The 20,427-nt window shown below is 37.9% G+C and overlaps 2 protein-coding genes across 5 annotated transcripts; one reads left to right on the plus strand and one right to left on the minus strand.

Moving 5' to 3' along the window:
• Window positions 1-1,783: 1,783 nt before the first annotated feature.
• Window positions 1,784-12,991, plus strand: LOC145502550 (ETS-related transcription factor Elf-1-like). 4 transcript variants are annotated; one of them, XM_081481876.1, is made up of 4 exons: window positions 1,784-2,201; window positions 2,798-2,898; window positions 8,146-8,417; window positions 10,594-12,991. In XM_081481876.1, the coding sequence occupies exons 2-4, from the start codon at window positions 2,892-2,894 to the stop codon at window positions 10,963-10,965; spliced, it is 651 nt and encodes a 216-aa protein (XP_081338002.1). In that variant the 5' UTR covers window positions 1,784-2,201; window positions 2,798-2,891; the 3' UTR covers window positions 10,966-12,991. The 4 variants fall into 4 exon arrangements, with proteins under 4 accessions (XP_081338002.1, XP_081338001.1, XP_081338003.1 ...); XM_081481875.1 differs by having other exon boundaries at window positions 1,784-2,180; XM_081481877.1 differs by having other exon boundaries at window positions 1,784-2,176.
• Window positions 12,992-13,602: 611 nt separating this feature from the next.
• Window positions 13,603-20,015, minus strand: LOC145502548 (uncharacterized). The gene is made up of 3 exons (XM_081481874.1): window positions 19,840-20,015; window positions 16,964-17,238; window positions 13,603-15,329 (listed from the first exon to the last, which is right to left on the minus strand). Exons 1-3 carry the CDS (start codon window positions 19,850-19,852, stop codon window positions 14,808-14,810), a joined length of 810 nt encoding a protein of 269 aa, XP_081338000.1. The 5' UTR covers window positions 19,853-20,015; the 3' UTR covers window positions 13,603-14,807.
• Between the last annotated feature and the right edge of the window lie 412 nt (window positions 20,016-20,427).

A 20,427-nucleotide genomic window follows, 5' to 3' on the forward strand; every position in this document is an offset into this window, starting at 1 on the left:
GACAATGCAGTACCACTGTATGGAGAATTTTGATATTGATATTTCGATTGATACCCAGTGATATTTCTGTCAGCGTGCCATAATAACAGTATCAGCATTAGACAAGAGACGTATATCATCGTCTCTTGCATTGGAACCGTCTATACCAATGTTATCAGTGCCCTGACTTATTATAATGAGATAAAAGTACTCTTTGAAAAATAAGGCGTTTAATCCGGGATTTGCTGCAAGTAGTTATCCTGAACTGCCAGTGTACATAATACCACAGGTTATTTTCGGCTATTCCTTGAAAAATCGTTGAGGGTCTTGATGGGGGCAGTACTGAGGCACTAGAAATCTCATTTATCAATTAAATTTTTGGCGATCACTTGCAATCAGTTTAAATTTCACCCCATTTCTGAGCTCTCCGTAAATTTCGCAGTAGTCAAATCTCAGGTCCCGTCCTCATTACACCGGAGAAATTCAGTGAAAACGCAACAATCACCGTTCATTTTGGATTTGCGTTTAAGGAAATCTCGGGCAGCCAAATCACATGATTATCGTTACCTCACTCGTTTTCGAAAAGCTCCGTTTTAAAAATGTCTTCCGTCCACACTAAAACTGAAAACGCAAAGCCGATGTTAATTGAAGAGCCGTTTTTGAAAAGCTCCGTTTTCGTGACGGATTAGTGTAGACGGTAGGCCTAACCGTAGAAATAAAGCTGCGTTTTACAAATTTCTCCCTTGTAGCGCGGACGGGGCCTCAGCTATCAATGAAAAAAGTGTTACTCATGCAGGGAAAACTGTTGGCATGACAGTTCATTCCGGCCGCTAATTAGCTAAACTCAATCCGCCTTAATCTTGTCGCTGATTCGACATTCTACATCGCTTTTTGCTTTCTAAGTATAGCTTTTCGTTTCTGTTAAGTTTCAAGCCTTTAATAATTTAATTTTAAGACCATTATTTAATTCGTATGTCAGGGCACGGCCCTTCAGATGTAAAACTAAATAACTTGGTTCAAAAGTGGTGTTAGAAACTGAAAACTAAAAGATAAATACTTGAACTAGGAGAGATATTTTTGCCAAAGGTAGTTCAAACTTTTTAATCTGTGGGTCAGTGAAACCCTAGTGTGTGGCCATTCAGATGAAAGCTATTCAGCAGTACTATCATGTGGTACTGTTTACTACGCTGTTCAATGAGGTTCTATAGCATTGCTTTAGTCTTGTGGGTCAAACCTTATGCTGACTATAGACCTTATGTAACTGTTCAACAGAACGCTATCAACCGAGTCCAGTCAGGTTTGTTTTTCAACATGTTGCCAAATCAATTTAGAGATGCTTTACTCAGTTTTACACGAACACTTAGCACGTCCAGGCTTGGCCATGCAGAAGATAAATATTAGCACAATCCATTAAATTATTTGTAAACATAAAGTAAATTTACACACGTGCCATGAAATAAGATAGCAACATCGGAAGTATCGTATTGTGTATGTGTCGTAGATATCCGGCGATATCAGAGCTTCGGGAAAAGTCTTGTAACCTTTCTAAACTTCCTGTTAAATTCCTAGGCGTACGTACGAGAATTAAACTGAAGGGTAAAAATTTGGAAATATGAATTCATCTTACAAAAAAAAAAACCGGTCAAACGAGTTCCTGGAAGCTTCACCGGATCAGAAAAAGTTGCCAAAAATAGGTTGGTGACGGTTTGAACTAGTCCGTGCAGCATAGCATTAACTCTTGAATATGTCATTTCTTATAAAATAAAACAAAATTTTAAGTTAGGACTCTTTTATTATGACACATCGGAAGACGGTGGGTTTTGGAAGTTATCTTACATGAAGGAGAGCTATGCATTTATCAGAGATGCCTGTACTAATTAACTTCATAAACAAACTGTTGTGCATTGTGGAAGTAACTAAAATGATAAAAATATGGGATGTTTATATGTAATTTATAAACACTTTAAGCTTGTTTTCTAGCTGGGAAACTTTATATCACCGTATTTAACCTCACGGCCTAGCGGAAGTACATCGGGTCACGTCCGACGCCATGCACCAGTAAATGAGGAAATTTTATATAGGCCACACTATTCTTATGCGGTCAGGCGATATCGATCTAAAAAGCCTTACTGCGTACTTTGTATAGCGTGGCGGAAACGTAGTCAATAAGCGTGGGGTTTTGAAAACTATCTTACAGGCAAGTAAGTACCAGGTTTTTTAAGGTACGGGTGCCCTGTCTGTTGATTCACCGTCGTGAAATGTTTTGAGCTAATTGGCGCGAAACTCTAACTTAGTTTGTTTGTAAATACCGCGCGTAGACGGGTGGTCTCTTGTACGTGCTCAACGACGAAGGAAAACTTTCAGTAAGGCAAAAGAAATTTTCCAGCAAGTGATCAAACTATGTCCATTCTACCATCTGGATGACGACCTGCAAAAAAGAAGCTTATTTATTATGCCGTAAGAGAAAACCGCTCGCAATTCTATGTCCCGACGAGCTCAATCGACTGCATAACTAACTATACACGCTGATTCATCATTTCACTGCATGCTTTCATTAAGTGTCGCCCTTTTTTATTATTTCAGACACAACTGACACTCGTGTGTTTAAATTTGTTACTTTTGTCTCTTATCCAGCAGTTAAGTTAAATGCTTAAACACGAATTAAGCATCAAAGGTACAGTTTAATGATGTAATAATTTGCATCGCTCACAGCTTCCCTGCGGGAATACCGCCTCTGCTAAAACACTATTGTCACAGTTATCTTTTATTCATGGCATGAAACAAAAGGCTTAAGTTAAAAACTGTATTTTAATTCCAGGTGCCTTTAGTTAATCAGTGAAGCAAGAAACTTGGCTGTGTTGAAGACGTGCAACACTCAAAGGGAATCATATAGTTGTCAGTTTACTACAGAGATGTCAGGTGAGGCGCCTCGAGCAAGAAGTTTGATGACTGTATAGTTGTCAGTAAAGTAATTAAGAATTATCTGACTTTAGCAATCACGCCATCTGTTGAACACAGCAAGGTGATTTTTCAATTCTTTCGGCCAAGTTTATGCATGAGTCTGCAGAGAATGGGGATACTAGCTGTAATCTCGGCAATCAGTTAACTGAATCTCGAGGATTTCTTACCTATCAGAGAAAATGTTCACCCATTCAAGGCAAGTGCGGAAATATTTTGTAGAACTCATCTATCAGCACTAAGTTAAACAGAACGCCTTATTTCTCAGCTGACATGGTTAAATTTTGACAAATTTCTCAGCTCTCAGGTAAACCCTTTCTGATCCTGTAAAACTAACTCACCTCCACTCCAGCATTACAAATGGCAGTTTGATCATTACTATCGAAATTACACTCATCGACACAATAAAACTCACACCAGCTGCTTGAACCTGAGGGCTATGACTGAGAAAAAAAACACATAGCTATGTACTTGCTTTTACGAAACGGTTTTTGACGTTCAATGACAAATATTAACCTCAGCAGTACTCTCGAACTCTTGAGAACTTTGAACAACAGAGAAGAAATTGAAGTTGTTGTAGACCTTAGTGTTTCGTGACACAAAGTTTCCAATACTAAGTTAAGACTTCGTTATGTTAGCTAAGGTCGATGGATCTGAAAATAGCGTATTGTCGCTAATCTACGAAGAATTATAGGGAAATTGAAAGCTGTAACTTCTTAGTCAGCTGGTACACTTACGTAAATTGTAGATTAAATTCAGTCATGTGCTGCCGGATCTAAACCGCAATCACGCGCTTCTGGATAGTGCAGTCCTCAAGAAGGTCCACAGAACACGAGTCTCACAATTAGTGATATAAGTCCACGTACTGTAACTAGCTTTTTACAGCATAAGTACTGGTTGTTGCCGTGTGGTTGAACTGTTCACTTGTTCGAGTAGTCTACTGCAAAAGGAACCAATTTTGCAAACTATTTCTCGATCGAACCTACCAATTTGTTACAAGTCGAACCGACTCGAACTTCAGAACTGATTTGTTTCGTGATTGTAAATTTACCCTCGATATCTCGAACTTTCAAGTTATCGAAGCAATTTTCATTTCCATTGGAGGTTTTAGATAGCTTTCAATTATCCGCTGGAAACAAGCTCAGAAACTCATCTATTTAGAAAGCATCTATTTTTTTCTTGCGTGATCACTTTAATTCTCCGGCTGTTTCTCTCTAGACTTTTTGGCTTTTCCTTCAAATTCAATATACTGACGAGGGACCGACAAAATTGATTTTTGGCTTCCAAGACGGTCTAGATTCGAAATAAATTGATATTTTCAGGGACGGTCTCTGGCTTTCCAATTTAGCCCGAGTGCATAGGGGTTTGGCATTATTCGGAATAACTACGGGACAATTTTATAAAGTTTTGTTATGTTTTTTAAAACAAACCACAATCTTAGACTGTGGTTTTACAAATGCTTTTAGTAGCAGCTTATACTGCAATGCAGGTTTAGGAATTGCGCTTCATTCCAAATGTCGATAAACATCAATTGATACATTGATACATTGACAAGCAGACAAGGGTGGCGAAACACGAAAATCATCGCTATTGGAAAGGCTCAATGTCAGTTTAAGCTCAGCCTCATTGAGATAAGAAGCTATCATGAAATTGTAAATCATTATACAGTGCAAAATTACTTCCAAATTAGAGGAAATCTTAAAACATAGTTTTTAAGGTGGGTAAACAGCAAATTAAAGAAGAGATAACAAAGCGAGAATAAACAAGGGTAATTACGAGTATTAAGAATTAAGACAGGTTACGAACACAAAGGTTAAAAAATTGCCATTTTGTTAAATACCTCGTTTAAGATTGTGTTGAGTAAGGCTTTTGCAGGTATTTAAAAACCCCATTTCACACAATTGAGACAAAGATTGCTCATCCTAACATATCCATTTGCATTCTACTAGTCATATTAAACTATGGATAATTGGGTTCAAAGTTCCACAACGTGTTAAAGTACTCACATTGTCCAAGAAATAAGGAAAATTGTTCAACCAGGAGGCGTTATTTTCATGCACCACCAGCTAATTCTGGCGCAGAACTACTATCGTTGCAGCTTAAGGGGAATGGAACTTTCGAGCTGGAGAAAGTTTAATCAGTGGCAGTTTGAAAAAGTAAATTTTTACCTGCATGCCTGGTTAAAGTTACTGAGCTTTATTCTAAAAGTTTGGCGCATTTGGGAGTCACTTTGAGATGAGTAAGGCATGGGTTCACAATAAAAAACCGTAAACTTGTGTATTTTTGCTTTGCACTCTCGATAAAAGAAACAAAAAAAAAACAAGGTAAAAAAAAATATATATATCACTATTCAGAAACGAGTATTTGCTTCAGTTTTCCAAGACTGTAATTTGTTTTTTCTCTTAAGTTTGCGTAAGACTCGTGGCACAAATGTTCCCTTCATTGTAATTTTCTATCGACCTTTATTTGCGTGAAATTCATCCCTACCAAAAACCATGAGGCGCTCGCGACCATGTGGCTCGAAATACCTGCTACACGTGGAAAAGCCATTATCTGTGTACAATAAACGTTAGGTGCCAAGGAGTTGTAGACTAGAAGCCTGCACTCAAAGTATACGGTATCGTTGGACGAATAATGGAAGACATCGTTACAAAAATTAAAGTGCACCTAACCCCAAAAATTTTTTTTCGCTAAAACGAATCCACTTGTTATTCGAAGCATTTTGGGCGAAAAAAATTTTTGAATTTGGTTGAATCCTCGATTTTCTATGCCCTTTCAAAGTCGCGCCTGAAGTGTTACGACCGCGTTTTAGGGAGTCTGGGGCGGCGGTTGCTGATGACGTCTACCTGGAACCAAACACAATGGCGCCTCAGTCAGCTCTCTGTATTTGCTCGAGAGAATGGAGAACCTGATCGTTCCAATACATCTTGGGACTAAAACGTCCAAGTTTCGTTCCAGAATCATTTCTTTTTCGTCACTGGAGTCAGAGTTAGGTTTCAATTCGGAAGACACCGAAATAAACTTCGATCGAGCACGTTCGACAACCGTGAACTCACTGCTTAGAGCTTTGAGAACAATTTGCAATATTTCAAGCGACGACGGGGAAGACTTCTTTGCGGACAAGCTGTTTGTATATTAGGAATGGAAAGCTAGATACGAAGTAGAGGAGCAGGCAAACGAAAAGCAGGTATGAAAACTCAAGGACTGCTTTGGATGGTAATTTCGTCACCTAAATGTATGTTGTCATGGTATGGTTGTTCTGTTAAATCCAGTTTGTGTTTTACTTTCTGGAATGCTTCATGTTAATAGGAGCGACGTAAGTGTTGCAGTTTTCGAGACTTGATGACCTCCAAAGGACTGGCTTCGATCGATTGAAAATCGTAGAATTGTTTGGACCTGTATTTTTGAAGCTGCGGGAAGCAAGGCGAAATTGGGAAGGAAACATTTCATACTATTACCGATTTCACACGTTTTAAGTCTTAACTCCAAATAACCAGTGTAAATTTTTTTCAAAGTTTGCAGTGAAATTCGTCGGATAAGCAAAAAGGATGTGTTCCCTGAGCGGTCCGCAGACATGAATGTTACGCGGTCATATTTTCGACACTATTGCATAGAATGTTTGTCGCACTGCCGATTTCCAAACCTTCGAAACATTCTGTGAGTGTAACAGTTTTGTTATCATGTAATTCCAAAGGATTAATCTTCGACTTTTATCTAAATCGAAAGAAAAATAAGTGTTGGTTGGCGGCGTACAGTTGCGACCTATTTACATATCAGTATATTTGGTCGTAACGCTTCTTGATTGATCACTCAACTTTGCCGGCTATGTTATAAATACTGCGGGATTGGAAGATATAGGTTGTCGGTAGTATTTCGAAAAATTGCTGGTTGGCTTTAAGCAGAAAATTTTGAAAATAGCGTTTGAAAGACTGCGGAACAAATTCCAGTGAGAATCCCTCAATGGTTCTCACAGACTCAGTTCGCTCGTTTCGGTTCAACAAAATCAACCATCGTTTATGTCTTTATTGTACCATTGACCGATCATCGCCAGTAAATTGTACAGCATATCTTTTTTTAGGTCTGGGATATTACTGCAACAGCCGATAGCACTTCTGGAAGGCACTTCTGTACACTTTTCGAATGTGTATTGCTCCATCCTGAAGGAAATGAGAGGTCGTGAGATATTCGACCTTCCTGGGTAGACGTCACAACAGCCGCTGGACCCATTCTCCTCAAACTCGGTCGTGAAACAAAATGACGGTGTTTTGGGGCTATTTTCGAGATTTCGTCGGGGCACAGAAAATCGAGGATTTAACCGAATCCAAAATTTGTTCGTAGAAGAATTTCAAATAACATGTAGATTCGTTTTAGCGGAAAAAAAATTTGGGGGTTAGGTGCACTTTAATTAACACAAGCACCCTTCTCGTCGAACGCTGAGTACTGCAGACGTTTCATTTGTCAGCAAGTAGACTCTAAAGCGCTTTCTTGTCTTTTTGATGCACAAACGTGTCCGTCTGCTATCACTGGTGTAACTAAATGGGCATTCAAAACTTGTCAGTTCAATTTGTCAAAAACTGAAAAGGTAACATTAAGCTGTAGGCCTCAAGGCTGATATTGGTCACTCTTCGAGCTTTTTACTGTCCATGAAATTTGAGAATGAAGGTGGTAGCCCATAAATTAGTCCCTGAGGCTTTCCCAGAAATGTCAGTCAACTGACAAAGAAACTCTGGGAGATTACTGCCTGTCTAGAGAAACAGAACTCAGAATAAAATCTTTAACAGAATTCGGACGGGAAGTGGTTCAGTCTTAACTGCGAATTCATGATTTGTACTTGTCATTATTTCAAAACCTGGGGCGGGTACAGGATAATAGAGACGGGGATTTAAGATACGGACCACCGAAGGCAGTCCCCTCCTCCAGAAAATTTTTAAAATTGAGGTCCTCGGAAATGGGACTTACGACATTCTAAGGTCAAGTCAGTGTGTTATAATTTCTCATTTTTTTTAAAAAATTAGGGGCTTCGACGGAACCTCCTGACCCCCCCCCCCCCCGTTCTGGTTCCTTCCTAGTAAACTGAATGAATCAACTGCTGTGAAAGAATTTGCCTCATTGATTCTGCAACCCCAAGGTACCAGCCAACGCTCCTTGAAAAATCCTAGATCGACCCCTGTTTATTTATTTTGTTTTTCTCTAATTCTATAAATACAGAACACACAGAACAGAAGAATTCCAAGAAGGAACAGAAGCAAACCCGGTACAAAAACACAATACATCTGTGGGAGTTTTTACTAGAGCTTCTTGAGGACGAAAGATACATCCCGTTAATTTCATGGACTAGGAAAGAAGAAGGAGAGTTCAAAATCAAGAGGCAGGAGGAAGTGGCGCGGAGGTGGGGCAGGTTGAAACAGCGAGCTGGAATGAATTATGATAAACTGAGTCGGGCACTGAGATACTACTACCAGAAAGGCATTATTAAAAAGGTGAGCAATTAGAAAGTTAAACTTTGTAGTATCTAGTTTCTCCGCACAAGAGTCTAGAGATTACAGGGTAAACATCGTTAATGTTTCACTCCCCACCCCCGAATAGTATGCTTGTACATCACAGGTTGTTTCCCCCTTCCCCCTACAATTCTTTTCTAGCGATTTATATTCCTAGAAGTTCTCGTGATTGGAGCCGGAGGGATAGTGTCTCACATAATTCATCATCAGGTTCTAGTTGACAGGCTCTGCATGGTGGGAGACAATTTTTTACCCCAGCAGGGAGGAGGAGGGGGGGGGGGGAAGTTAACACACAGGTATTCATGAGGAGGCTTTGTCGTGAGTTCCAAACCCTCGCCCTTTCTTTTGTTATTTTTCATAGAAAAAGTTAACTGTTCCATACACCCTCCATGGATCAATGATTTCTTTTGACACAGTTGCATGCATGTAAAGTTGAAAGACTACTCTCCTTTCCTAAACGTTTCACTTGAATAGCCCCTTGAGATACTTAGATAATAATTATTATAATATAATAACACTTAATTAATGTGTCAGTTGCTTTGGCCGAGGGATAACCCTCTACTAATAAAGGACACCTACCTTAAAGAATGACAAAACCTAAGGATTAAAAACAAAATGGCCTAGAGCCATTTAGAAATTTCATAAAATACAGAAGATAAAATAGCAATGACGCAAGGCTGATTTCTAAGTAGAAAAATTACGCGTCTGATAAACGCAACAACGACTCAATAGAGTCCAAATTGAAAGCCAACAATTGCGATCGTGGACAGCTGTTTTGACCCGGTTGGGTCTCGTCAGCACGGTGTGGCAGCCAAAAAAATAGAACAACCAGCACGATCGCCGATTGTCTACAAAATGGACATGATATGTACTGACCGCAGATGAAATTCAAATCCAAATGTCGGAATGGTGAATGTCACATGCAAAACGCGTGACTGTGAACAATAAGCAAAATCCAGAATATCATATTGTTTTCACGATAAGTAGATTGCGGACAGACAAAAACTGTCCCGCAGAAGATTTATGGCCTAAGAAGATAAAGTAGAAAAGCATTTCAAACCTGATTAATTATCACACCGATGGTAGCCGCTGCATAAATCATGCATAAGTTGAATCAACAGGCTGATTCATCGAATCGCGAAACATTTGTCTGTTTTGGAACCTTACGGATTTCCCCACGCTCTTCCATCCCTCAATTCGTGAAATCTCTGCCATTTCATATGCCTTCAGTTTGAAAAAGGTACTATTTGCAAGCGGAACTCCCGGCCCAGGTTGCTTACCCAACTGTCTGTTGTCTAAGTAAAGAATTTCTTCATCCGAATGTCTTTAAAAATAACGTTTTTGAGCCTGCGACAGCCGTCGAAGTTTTGGAGGGGGTCTAATTAGGAGTGCTGAAATCTCAGTTCACAGTCAAATATTCGGCGAATTTCCAGCTAACAGTCGAAATTTCAGCTCATTTTAATTATTTTCTATGCCTCTTCTTCCATTTCGCAACTGATTTGATTTTAGCTTTGTTTTAGCTTTTGATTTTAGATTTCATTCTGTAAACCTGCTTCCACTTCTTATGGTCTTCACTCTTTTAAGTATTTTGCATGCAAAACTTGGAACTCTTAGAACGGAGCCAACGTTAACTGATTTTAAACGTCTCTTCTCAAACTCATCAAGTTCAAGTTCATCAAGTTAAAACAAAGAAAATCACCACCGTGAAGGAGGTGTGGATAACAGTCTGCATACGAGCGACTCTACTTCTCCGTTTACTCCTTAGTTTTTGTTTTGACTGAGAAGATATATCAAACACTCGAGACACTGTTTCATCGGCTATCCAAACATCTCGAATTTCGTCAAAAAGACTCCTCTGCGCGTCGTATTTTCAACTCTCTTCTCGGTGTTTGGATGTCCCGTTGCAACGCTGTCTCTCGTGTTTGGTATATTACGTGAAAACATTCTCCTTTCAGGCATAATTGCTGCATGATTACTACACTAGTTAGGTTTTTATAATGCAGACAAACATAATGGTTAATAGTAATACTTGTTGTTTTTATATTAGCAACGTTATAGCTACTCTATAAATTAGAGACAACATAAAATCATGTGTGTATGTAAGTATGTATGTGTGTATTTTGTTTTGAAGTAATCTTCTGTCCTTTTTTGTCGCTAGGTGCAAGGCCAAAGACTGGTTTATAAATTTGACAAGCTTCCTTATGCGTACAAGCCTGTCAGGTACAATTGGCCGTGGCCAATCCCTGCGGAGGAAAGCCCCAAACCGGATCAACCAGATATTATTCCAAACCAGGTTTCCATGACAACACGCTGGCCAGTTATGAGCCAACCTTGTGTTCATTCACGAAGCGCGCCCACGAACCAACGTTTCGGTTGCCATGAATGTATTCCACGAAGCCATGCGCAAACGATGTGCCGCAGCCAGATAATGTTTCCACCTTGTAGATGTCTCGGGTCATCAGTTTACGGTGTGCGCATGCTCCATGATCCAACCTCCGTCCCCGTTGAAGTAATAACTAGATTTGTTTAACAATAACCAAAGGTTCACATCTTTTTCTTCCCATTTGTTTAAGTATAAGTTAAATAAGAAACTCGGTATACATTTGTCATTTTGTACTTATTTCAGTGACTGTATGACTGTGACTTTGTTGTAGAAAGGTTTCCTTTCATACGAAGGCCTCCTGCGCAGAATTGCTTTGAGCTCGTCATGCAATCTGAAAAGAAGATTGAGTGCCTGCGTAGTAAGCTGGGTGGATTTTCACATGTAACGACAGGAAACCGTGACACTCGGAATGCGATGAATTTTACTTAAAAATAATTTTTTCGACAAACGGTAAATCACTACATCTCGTAAAAAAAATGCGAGAAAAGTTGTTCGTCTTACGTACACCTTTTTGCTTTCCTGGAGGGGGAGGGGGGTGGGGGCAGTGTGCTTCCCGGTTTGTGATCTCTTGGGACCCGTTTCTCGGAAGGTCCCAAAAAGTTTTCGCACCCGAAATGCCGTAGCAAAATCCCAAACCTTTTGACTACAGAGCTGTTTCAATCATATATTCTTAATACTAACAGAGGTTCTCTTCATACAAGAATTTTCAGGCGTATACTCCTCTCTGTCTTTAAATACCGATGAACTAAAAATGGCTTTTCGGGCACGAAAAGATTCCGGGGTTTTCGAGAAACGGACCCCTGGTTTCAGACAGAGGGCAGAAAACGTCATTTCCAGACCAGTTTTCACAGCTGACTGTTCACATTCTAATCGCTGTACAACCCACGAAATCAAACTCGGGTTCAGACCAAAATAGCCATATATAATTATATATGATATCTATGGGTTAATTTCAGACAGAATCATCCATTCAGGGCTTTGGGACATACCTACTTCCGCCTACATAGCTAAATATGAAGTACCCCCCCCCCCTACTCCCTTGGGCGAGGGGAAAGGAGGTGTTATGACATAGGTAAAAACAAAACTAAAGAAATGTATGTATATACGGTATATATAAAGATAATGTGATAAAATAAAACAGTCATCGCTTATTCAGTCGTTTAATTGATTCCATCGGTACCGTTACACGGGAGACTTAATGGGGGTCCTGCAATGTTATTTTCTGTGTCAACATTTGTTTTTGTTTTTTTTATTTTTTTCAGTGATTTATCTGCCTTCAGTAAATACACTTCGATAAACTTTCAATTCTACAAATTGAGCATCGTTGTTAAACATTTCTTTGTGATTTCATCAACGTCTCACTTGACTGTATTGAGCATTGGTTTGTTTCAAAGGAGGTACCTAACCAAAACTTCTTGTTTTAAGAAAGTTTTGTGTTAGTAAACTCTCTGCGTGTTCTACTGAAAATAGTCGAATCTGATTGGTTCTTCCTTTGTTGTCTATTTGACAATTAGATTATCAACTATCCCTTCATGGAAATCGAGAGCGAATAATCTAATTGTTTTAGTAGAATTCTAACAGAAACATACTTCAAATAACGGTTTCCAATTACTTCTCGACGTATTATTAAACTTTGTGCCTTAGAAAGATCGCTCTGATTGAATTGTCATTTGAAATTGAAGTTGTGTGCGCGCGACATCATTTTTTTCAATAATTTCAAGATTTTTAAAGTCAAGAAACCATTAATGTGTCTTCTTTTAGTCTTTTCAGGGATTTATTTATCCATCTGCATCGAAATGTTCGTTCAAAACTTCGTTAAAAACGAAAAAATGACGCCATTTGGTAGACGACCTCCGGCCATTGCACTCTAATGGCTGATAGTATACGAGTAGCTCAGCCAATCAGATTGCAGCATTGGCATCAGTATACTAGTGGAATTCTACTACTCGCTGATAGAACACAATCACGCGCGTGTTGCTCTTGAAAGTAAAAATTGTTCTTGATTTTTGGCTTAAAAATATATAAAAGGTGAGCGTTTTATACTGCAATCCATCAGAATATCTTCAAAATAAATAAAGGTAAAGGTAAAGGTAAACTTTATTTAGCCAGGGTGGCCCATTCAGCGACGAGGCTGATATCCAGAGGGGCCCTGGACTAAAAATATAATAATTAAAAATACAAGACATCGTGATAATTTAAAAAATACAAGTAATAATTAAAAGTACAGAGTATAAAGAAGCATGTAATAATTTATAAAAATCTATTTCCTATATAATTTAAAAATTGTAGACGTCAATTGAAACTTTGAAAGAAGAAAGTGACTCGGCGTTTTGAATGCTACGGGGTAAGAGGTTAAAAAAAAGCTGAGCCCGAATATCTAAAGGTTCGTTTTGCAAGGCTAAGTTTGGGTTTGGGTAGGAGCAAATCTGTCCTTCTGCAAGTATTATAGTTATGCACGTTATAATTTCTTGCATCGCCCACAATTTAAAATAACTTTTGTTACCGTTATCGATTGTCACTGCACATTGCTTTATCTGCTGGTTCTGAGAACTCGTTAGTTCGTCATTACAATCTCCAATATTTGACAAATTTCTTTATCCTTACGCCTGCTTGCCTGACAATATATTGATATTATAAGGATAAATCAGGTTTTGGTCACTCTTGTAAGTTAACTGATTTTAACTGCTTTTGATGAAAAGTACCTTAGCCACAGATCCTAAACTGAGATGATTTTTTGAAATACAAACAACAGTTAATGCGTTTTGAGAGCATTATTTTTAAAAAAAAAAAAAAACATCTACACATAGTTGGTACTAAGGTGAAATAGGAAGAAATTTGACGGTTGATATATCAAAATATCAGATCTCAATGATATTGTACTTAGTGAGGGTTGAGAGCATGTTTTTAAAAATACATTTGGAACTGCATCCCGTGGGGTACTCCCTGTAATGGTTTATACGGCCGGGGCGGCTCCGCCGGAAAGAGGTACCTTTTCAGGCCTCAGGTATATAAAAGGGAAGGGATTTTGCAAGCTGAGGTATATGAAAGGGTGGGGAAATCTGTCATTTAGATACCTTATGGCTATATCATTAACTGAATTTTAAGGGTTTAGAAAAGAGATCAGTGCAATGTTCATAGTTAAGCAGCTAGGTGATAGGGATACCTTTTTTCAATGAAAGGTAGGACCTTCAATGAAAGGGTTAGCTTTTCTGTCGCCGAAATGGTATACAAAAGGCTAGGGGTTTGGACCTCTGGGCAGAGCCTCTCCGCATAGAACTTTGTAGAGTACCCCCCCCCCCCCGGACGACATCTTTGTAAGACAAGGCTTTGAAGGTTGACAATTCAAAATATTGCATGTTGTCAGTTGAAAATTACTTAATGCAGATCCATTTAAAGTTTGCATTTAGATAATAGGGAAAAATATAAATGACTGATGGATAAAACTTTTACAGTTCATACATATTAACGTCATATTAAATTGAATGCAGTTCTAGGATTTGAAGGCATACTGTACATTTAAGAACAGTAACTCTAAAGCAGTCTTAATGTTCAAATTGATTAGGGCGGAATATAATCAGTGAAAAACCACTGTGGGAGAACCTTCTGCAGGAGACAGCGTGGCCCAATGGTTAAGAGCACTGTATTTGTGATCCTGAGGTTCCCGAGTTCAAAGCCCCCTCCCTGCCACTAGATGGATTTGTGTTTGGTTGTCCCAGATTCAGCTCCTCCACGCTTTGTAAATAACCAACTGGTCATCCTCCCGCCAGTTGAGAGTTTTAACAAGTTTCTGTTTAATTTACAATATTTGTTTGATTGTTTCAGTGTCCCCCAATTAGCAAAGTAGTGCTAAAAGCTTTAACACTTGAAAAGGTGATTTATTTATTTTATTTTTACAAATGGACAGTGATTAGCAAACCTTTTTATAAGAAGGAGTTTGATAAATAATAGACGACACATGACTTTGTGATCGAATGATAACAACTATTTTTTCAACTATCAATATTGTGGGTATTGTAGAGAGTTATGTTTGGTGGAGGTTCGACTGCAATACAAACTGAACTATTAGTTATAGTGGCGTTGAAACAGATATCGTTTGGGTCAGTTTGTACTCTTTTAATTACAGACACAGGAATAGACTTAGCAGAAGACTCATGTAAGCCTGTTTTCAAAACAGGTTTAACAGGTGCAGGCTGAACAGACGTCGGTAATGTTATACTGGACAAGTTTACAAGCTGGGATGTCAGCTGAGGACACATCCGAACTGGCAGCGCAGGCTTGGGTACGAGTGACCAGGAATCCTCTCCGGGGCTACAAGTGGGGAGAAATGATGTCTGTTTAGAGACAGATGGTGAACTGGGTTTTATCTGAGTTGTAGTTTGATCAGGAGTAATTTCCTCTTGTTCATGGAGGCTTGCAGCCATCTTGTGCTCATGACGAAGAGATCTTGTAATTCCTGGCTCATATTTGTAAGGTAGCTTGTCAAACCTGTATGTGAAGGTTTGGCCAGGAACCTGCGGGAGCACAAGAAATAAAACCCGAAAAAAGTCAACAAGAACAAGTTCTAATTTACTCGGTAAATAAGATATGCATAGTCTGTGTTTCAGTCAAACCTACAACCCCGCCCAAGGTGATTCTATTTTAAGTCTGGGGATGAAATCCTACCGTTGAAGTTATCTGAGTTATTTAATGGTACTTTCATTTAATGCTGGAGAAGGTGGTTCAGTGAGCAGTTTCAAGAGTACTCTGGAAAACTGCACAAGTGCGTAATCATTCAAATGAAAGCTATACTGAGCAGTATTTTCATGTGGTACTGTTTACAGTACAGGATGGTTCTTAGATACTAACTGCACATGTTGAGACTACAGATGAACACTTAGTGTGAGGGCATTCGATTAACAGCTATTATGCTGTACAAGATGGTTCTAACTTATAAGTCTGTAGATAAAACTCTAGTATGTGACTATGCTTTCAAATGAAAGCTATTGAGCAGTACTTTCATGTGGTACTGTTTATCATGCTGTACAAGGTGGTTCTAACGTTTAAGTCTGTGGATGAAACCCTAGTGTGTGACCCGATTCAAATGAAAGCTATTGAGCAGTACTTTCATGTGGTACTGTTTATTATGCTGTACAAGATGGTTCTAACGTTTAAGTATGTGGATGAAACCTTAATGTGTGACCAATCAAATGAAAGCCATTGAGCAGCACTTTCATGTGGTACTGTTTATTATCCTGTACAAGGTGGTTCTAACTTATAAGTCTGTAGATAAAACTCTAGTATGTGACTATGCTTTCAAATGAAAGCTATTGAGCAGTACTTTCATGTGGTACTGTTTATCATGCTGTACAAAGTGGTTCTAACGTTTAAGTCTGTGGATGAAACCCTAGTGTGTGACCCGATTCAAATGAAAGCTATTGAGCAGTACTTTCATGTGGTAAGGTAAAAAGCTATGGTAAATTTAGGGCCTAAAGTGTGGAATAAAACTGATGAGAGATTTCAGATTCTACACTCTGTTTATGTTTCTACACTGAATTTACTTCGCATTTTTATTCATTGTTATTAATTTCTTTTTATAATTAGTATATTTTGCTATTTACCTACTAATACTTGATAATTTTTTTTATTGCCTCATCTTATTGTATACATGTGTGTGAATTATGAATGGAATATTTGTTTCTAATAGATTGTAATATTTTATATCAATTACAAATTGCTTAGTTTTGATAAAGCGGCTTTTGGATTTCCCCAGCCATTTTACTCCAAACCTCGTTTTGAGAGTAAATTTTGTTGCCCAGAGAAAACCCAGTGGGAAAAACAGAAATGTAACTGTTCTGTATTCTCTTACCTTAATTAAAATGTTTACTTTTAGATAATTTAGAAAAACCTATATTCTGACTTGTGTGTTTATTTCCAGTCAACTACTTTTTAATCAGCTCTATAGTCATTTCGACCAGCTACAGTGTGTATTTTTAATTTATATATAATACACTCATTTTTATAAGAATTTATATTGACCTAAGAAGCCTAACTTCACAATAAACACCATTTATATAAGAACCTATAGAGGTTAACTTGAACAAACCTAGGTTCTTGCTCGCAAGTTTTTACTGTATTGTACTTATTTTAAAGCCTTTTTATCACTAACCTTTTGAATAATTCCTTGGCCATAATAAAATCGTAATGATCGGCTAAGTTTCTCATAGGTCATCCCCTTCTTTCGTCTCACAATCCCCCATCGCCTAGCAACTTCTTTGGGTTTTTTTAACTTGAACTCATTTTGCTCTCTTCTACTCCAGCTTATAATGGCACAAAAGTTCTCATTAGCCAGGAGTTCCAGCAGAAACTCCCACAAATGAATAATGTTTTTATATCGAGGTTTACCTCTTGCATTGTTTGACTTGTTAATTTCCATTTCTTCATCTACAGGTGTTTGTAAAAACGAGAGAGAGGGAAAAAAATGCGTTACTGAATAAAGTTAGCATCATTAATATCATTACTAGAAATTTCTGGAAATAAAAATGGTCCAAATAGTGTTTTTCCTTTTCGCGAGCAGAGAATCGAGAAACCTCTCACAGCCCTTGAATTAATTAAAGTGCCTTGAAAGATATGGTTTACCTAAAGAACAAGACGAAAATTGTATAGGAAACATTCACTCACATTTTGCTTTACCAATAGCAAACTTTTTCATGTCTCAGAATTTTTTCTATTACTCTATCAACAAAACGTAAATTATTCTTAGGATCATGTAATCCGCTTCAGAGAAGGCAGGTAGCCATTTTATAACCGCTTAGCTTCCACAGCTGCTCGTAAGTACACGTACGCTTAGCGAGGGCAGACTTGAACTTGTACTAAGTCAATTTTAATATCAGTCTGTTCTTTATGCCTAAAAGAGTCGTAGATTTCTAGCCAGCACTCAGTAGGACCGTCCAATTTTGTGTACATTTGAAGTTCACTAGGACTGTGAAGCAGATTCGAGGGTTTACAAAATATTTCTTACCACACCTGATTACGTCCATAACCCTAACCCTAATAGTTAAGCATAAAATGAAAGCATAAAAAATAGTACGTTATCTTACTTATATAAGACACAAGAAATTTCACAATTGCACACTGAATTAGCTTGTTTTCGAACAGATATATGAAACTCTGTTGGGTCTTTTCGCAAACGTAATTGCTAGTCTTTAACTGTGTTCCTTTCAACGATTACACCCATGCAGGGAAGCATATAATAAAATTGCAGAGAAATTTAAGGGAAGATTTCATCATAATATAGTTAACTCTCACTCGGGGCACTGAACGCTTTGCATTCGCCTTTAGAACATTAATTTCGCTAAGTATTACAATGACCATTTAACGAAAGCTTAATTACTACATCAGTTAACATCGAAATAATGTTAAAACTGGAATTAACTGGGGGATTCGAGGATAGAATTAACTTACCCAATTTTCTGGGAGAAGGTTCTTCGACTCCCTCTTTTTTTTTAACACAGGAAGAAAGAAGAGTAACATGGCTCACTTTGCACGCATTACGTCGAAATATATTTTCACTCGCTAGCGCGAGTGTTGTATGTTGTATGTTTAGAATGGTGCTCTTTTATAGTTTGGAATAATTCTCTTAAATAATATATGTGTATCTCGAATGTCTGTTATCTGCAGTATTTGACATCATGGAGTCAAAGAGAGACTAAATTAAGTAAAGGATAACTTTAGTCATACTAAATGGTGGTCGAAAAACGTTTAAAACAAGAACAATAATCTACTTAAGATTTCTAGCGCTGAATTCGTGCTTCAGTTGCCAAAGAGACCATTACAAACTGATCCTGCAGGATTAGACCATGTCTGCTCGAACTGTCCGGCTGAATCGCTCAGCACCTGTTCACCATAGGCACACCGAATAAGACTATAAATGCATGACGTTTATTTTCCTGTTATCAACTCCGAAATTCTATAGATATAAGATCCCTCGGTATCTAGGAACCTTATGATCATCGACAGTGAGTTAACTGGCTCACCGCACCTTCATTATGGTTTAAATAATCCCAAAGAAACGTTAATCGGTTGTTTTTTTTTTCTCCCACGTATATCCTGGCTTCAATTCTAAATGCAGTATGCCTAATTTCCTTCTGATGATCTCTGGAAAGTAAATCGACTGGCCTTTTTAAGGTTCAAAAGTCTTATATCAAACTTAATTTACGAAGAACTACAAAGTGGCAAATGAAAACTGCGAGTCTGTTCAACTTAATGTCTACATAAGTCATGAAGAAACATGAGCCTGTTGGTTTTTTTCTCCCACACATCAGTGCTTTACTTCTATATGCAGTACATATGGCTAATTCAGTCCTTCTGGCGATCGCTGGAAAGTAAAATGACTGGCCTTTTTAAGGCTCAAAAGTCTTATATCAAACTTATTTTACGAAGAACTAACTAATATTAATTAACTACAAGACTATTCAATTTGTTTAACTGCTTCTAGCAACGAACAATATTTGCTCTGAATTGTTATTCCCTTCAGCAATTAGCTTTGAAATTTTGCCAATGTAGATATAAATTCAAAAAAATATATAATAATCTACTATGTCTCCATAAAATGTTTAAATTTTGCCAGTGAACATCCTTAATTGCTATTTTAAAACAAGATCGTAGGATCAACTCTATAGCCACGAACAGTATTTGGTCTGAATTCTTATTTCTTTCAACAATGAGCTTTGAAATTTTGCCAATGTAGATTTGGATGATATCAAAAACTAATCGACTACTTCTCCATAAAATTTTTCAAATTTTGCCATTGAATATCCTTAATTGCTATTTTGAAAACATCATTGTTGGATCAAACTGGACCGAATGGAGTGAAACCGACAAATCGTTAGTTTATATCGGTTCCTTGCTTGTTAGCAAAAATGCACAATTACATTTTAAAAAGTGCAAAAATATAATTACCTCAAAGAGAGACAAAAATACATTATTCCATTGCTCATATGCTGCATTTCTGTCAATAAAAAAATTAAAAATCAAACTCGGTACCTGCTGTTGTCATTTCTTGAACAATTTACTGGATTTAGCGTTTCCCTTCGTCTGCTCAGCTCAGCTCGAGTTTCAAAATGGAATGAACTGGCTGTGAGCTGACAACTTTATTTATGAACAGTCAACAGAAATATCTAGTAAAGGAAGTTTTAAACGTAATAATCACTTCCTCTCCGTTCTCGACACCACCTGTATGAGTCACCAGCAAGCATGTTCCGGTAGCAATAATGCGTGACGAATGAAGAATTGGTCACGCAATTGGTTTCAAGCAAAACAAAGGCAGCAAATGTTATTGTGTGTGCAGATGTATATCGGGTCTTTCCAAAACTGAGAAAATGTAAATGCTCTTAATTAACTGCGGTTTTATTCTTATATCGGTTAAAATGCGTTCAAACACAATTATTCAACAGGAAATCGTGTAGATTCTTGTAAGTGGTTGTATTAAAATCAGTCATGAAAACGTTTTCAAACTGCTCAGACATTCTGGAAGATCACTCTATTCCCCGATTTTTCTGAGGGGTGGGGGCGGATGTACATAGGCTAGTATTTTTTTTTTTTTTAATGCTTGTTGAATTATGAATAAAAGGT

This window comes from Orbicella franksi, chromosome 11 (assembly GCF_964199315.1).
Source record: "Orbicella franksi chromosome 11, jaOrbFran1.1, whole genome shotgun sequence".
In the NCBI taxonomy this organism is placed as follows: Eukaryota; Metazoa; Cnidaria; class Anthozoa; order Scleractinia; family Merulinidae; genus Orbicella; species Orbicella franksi.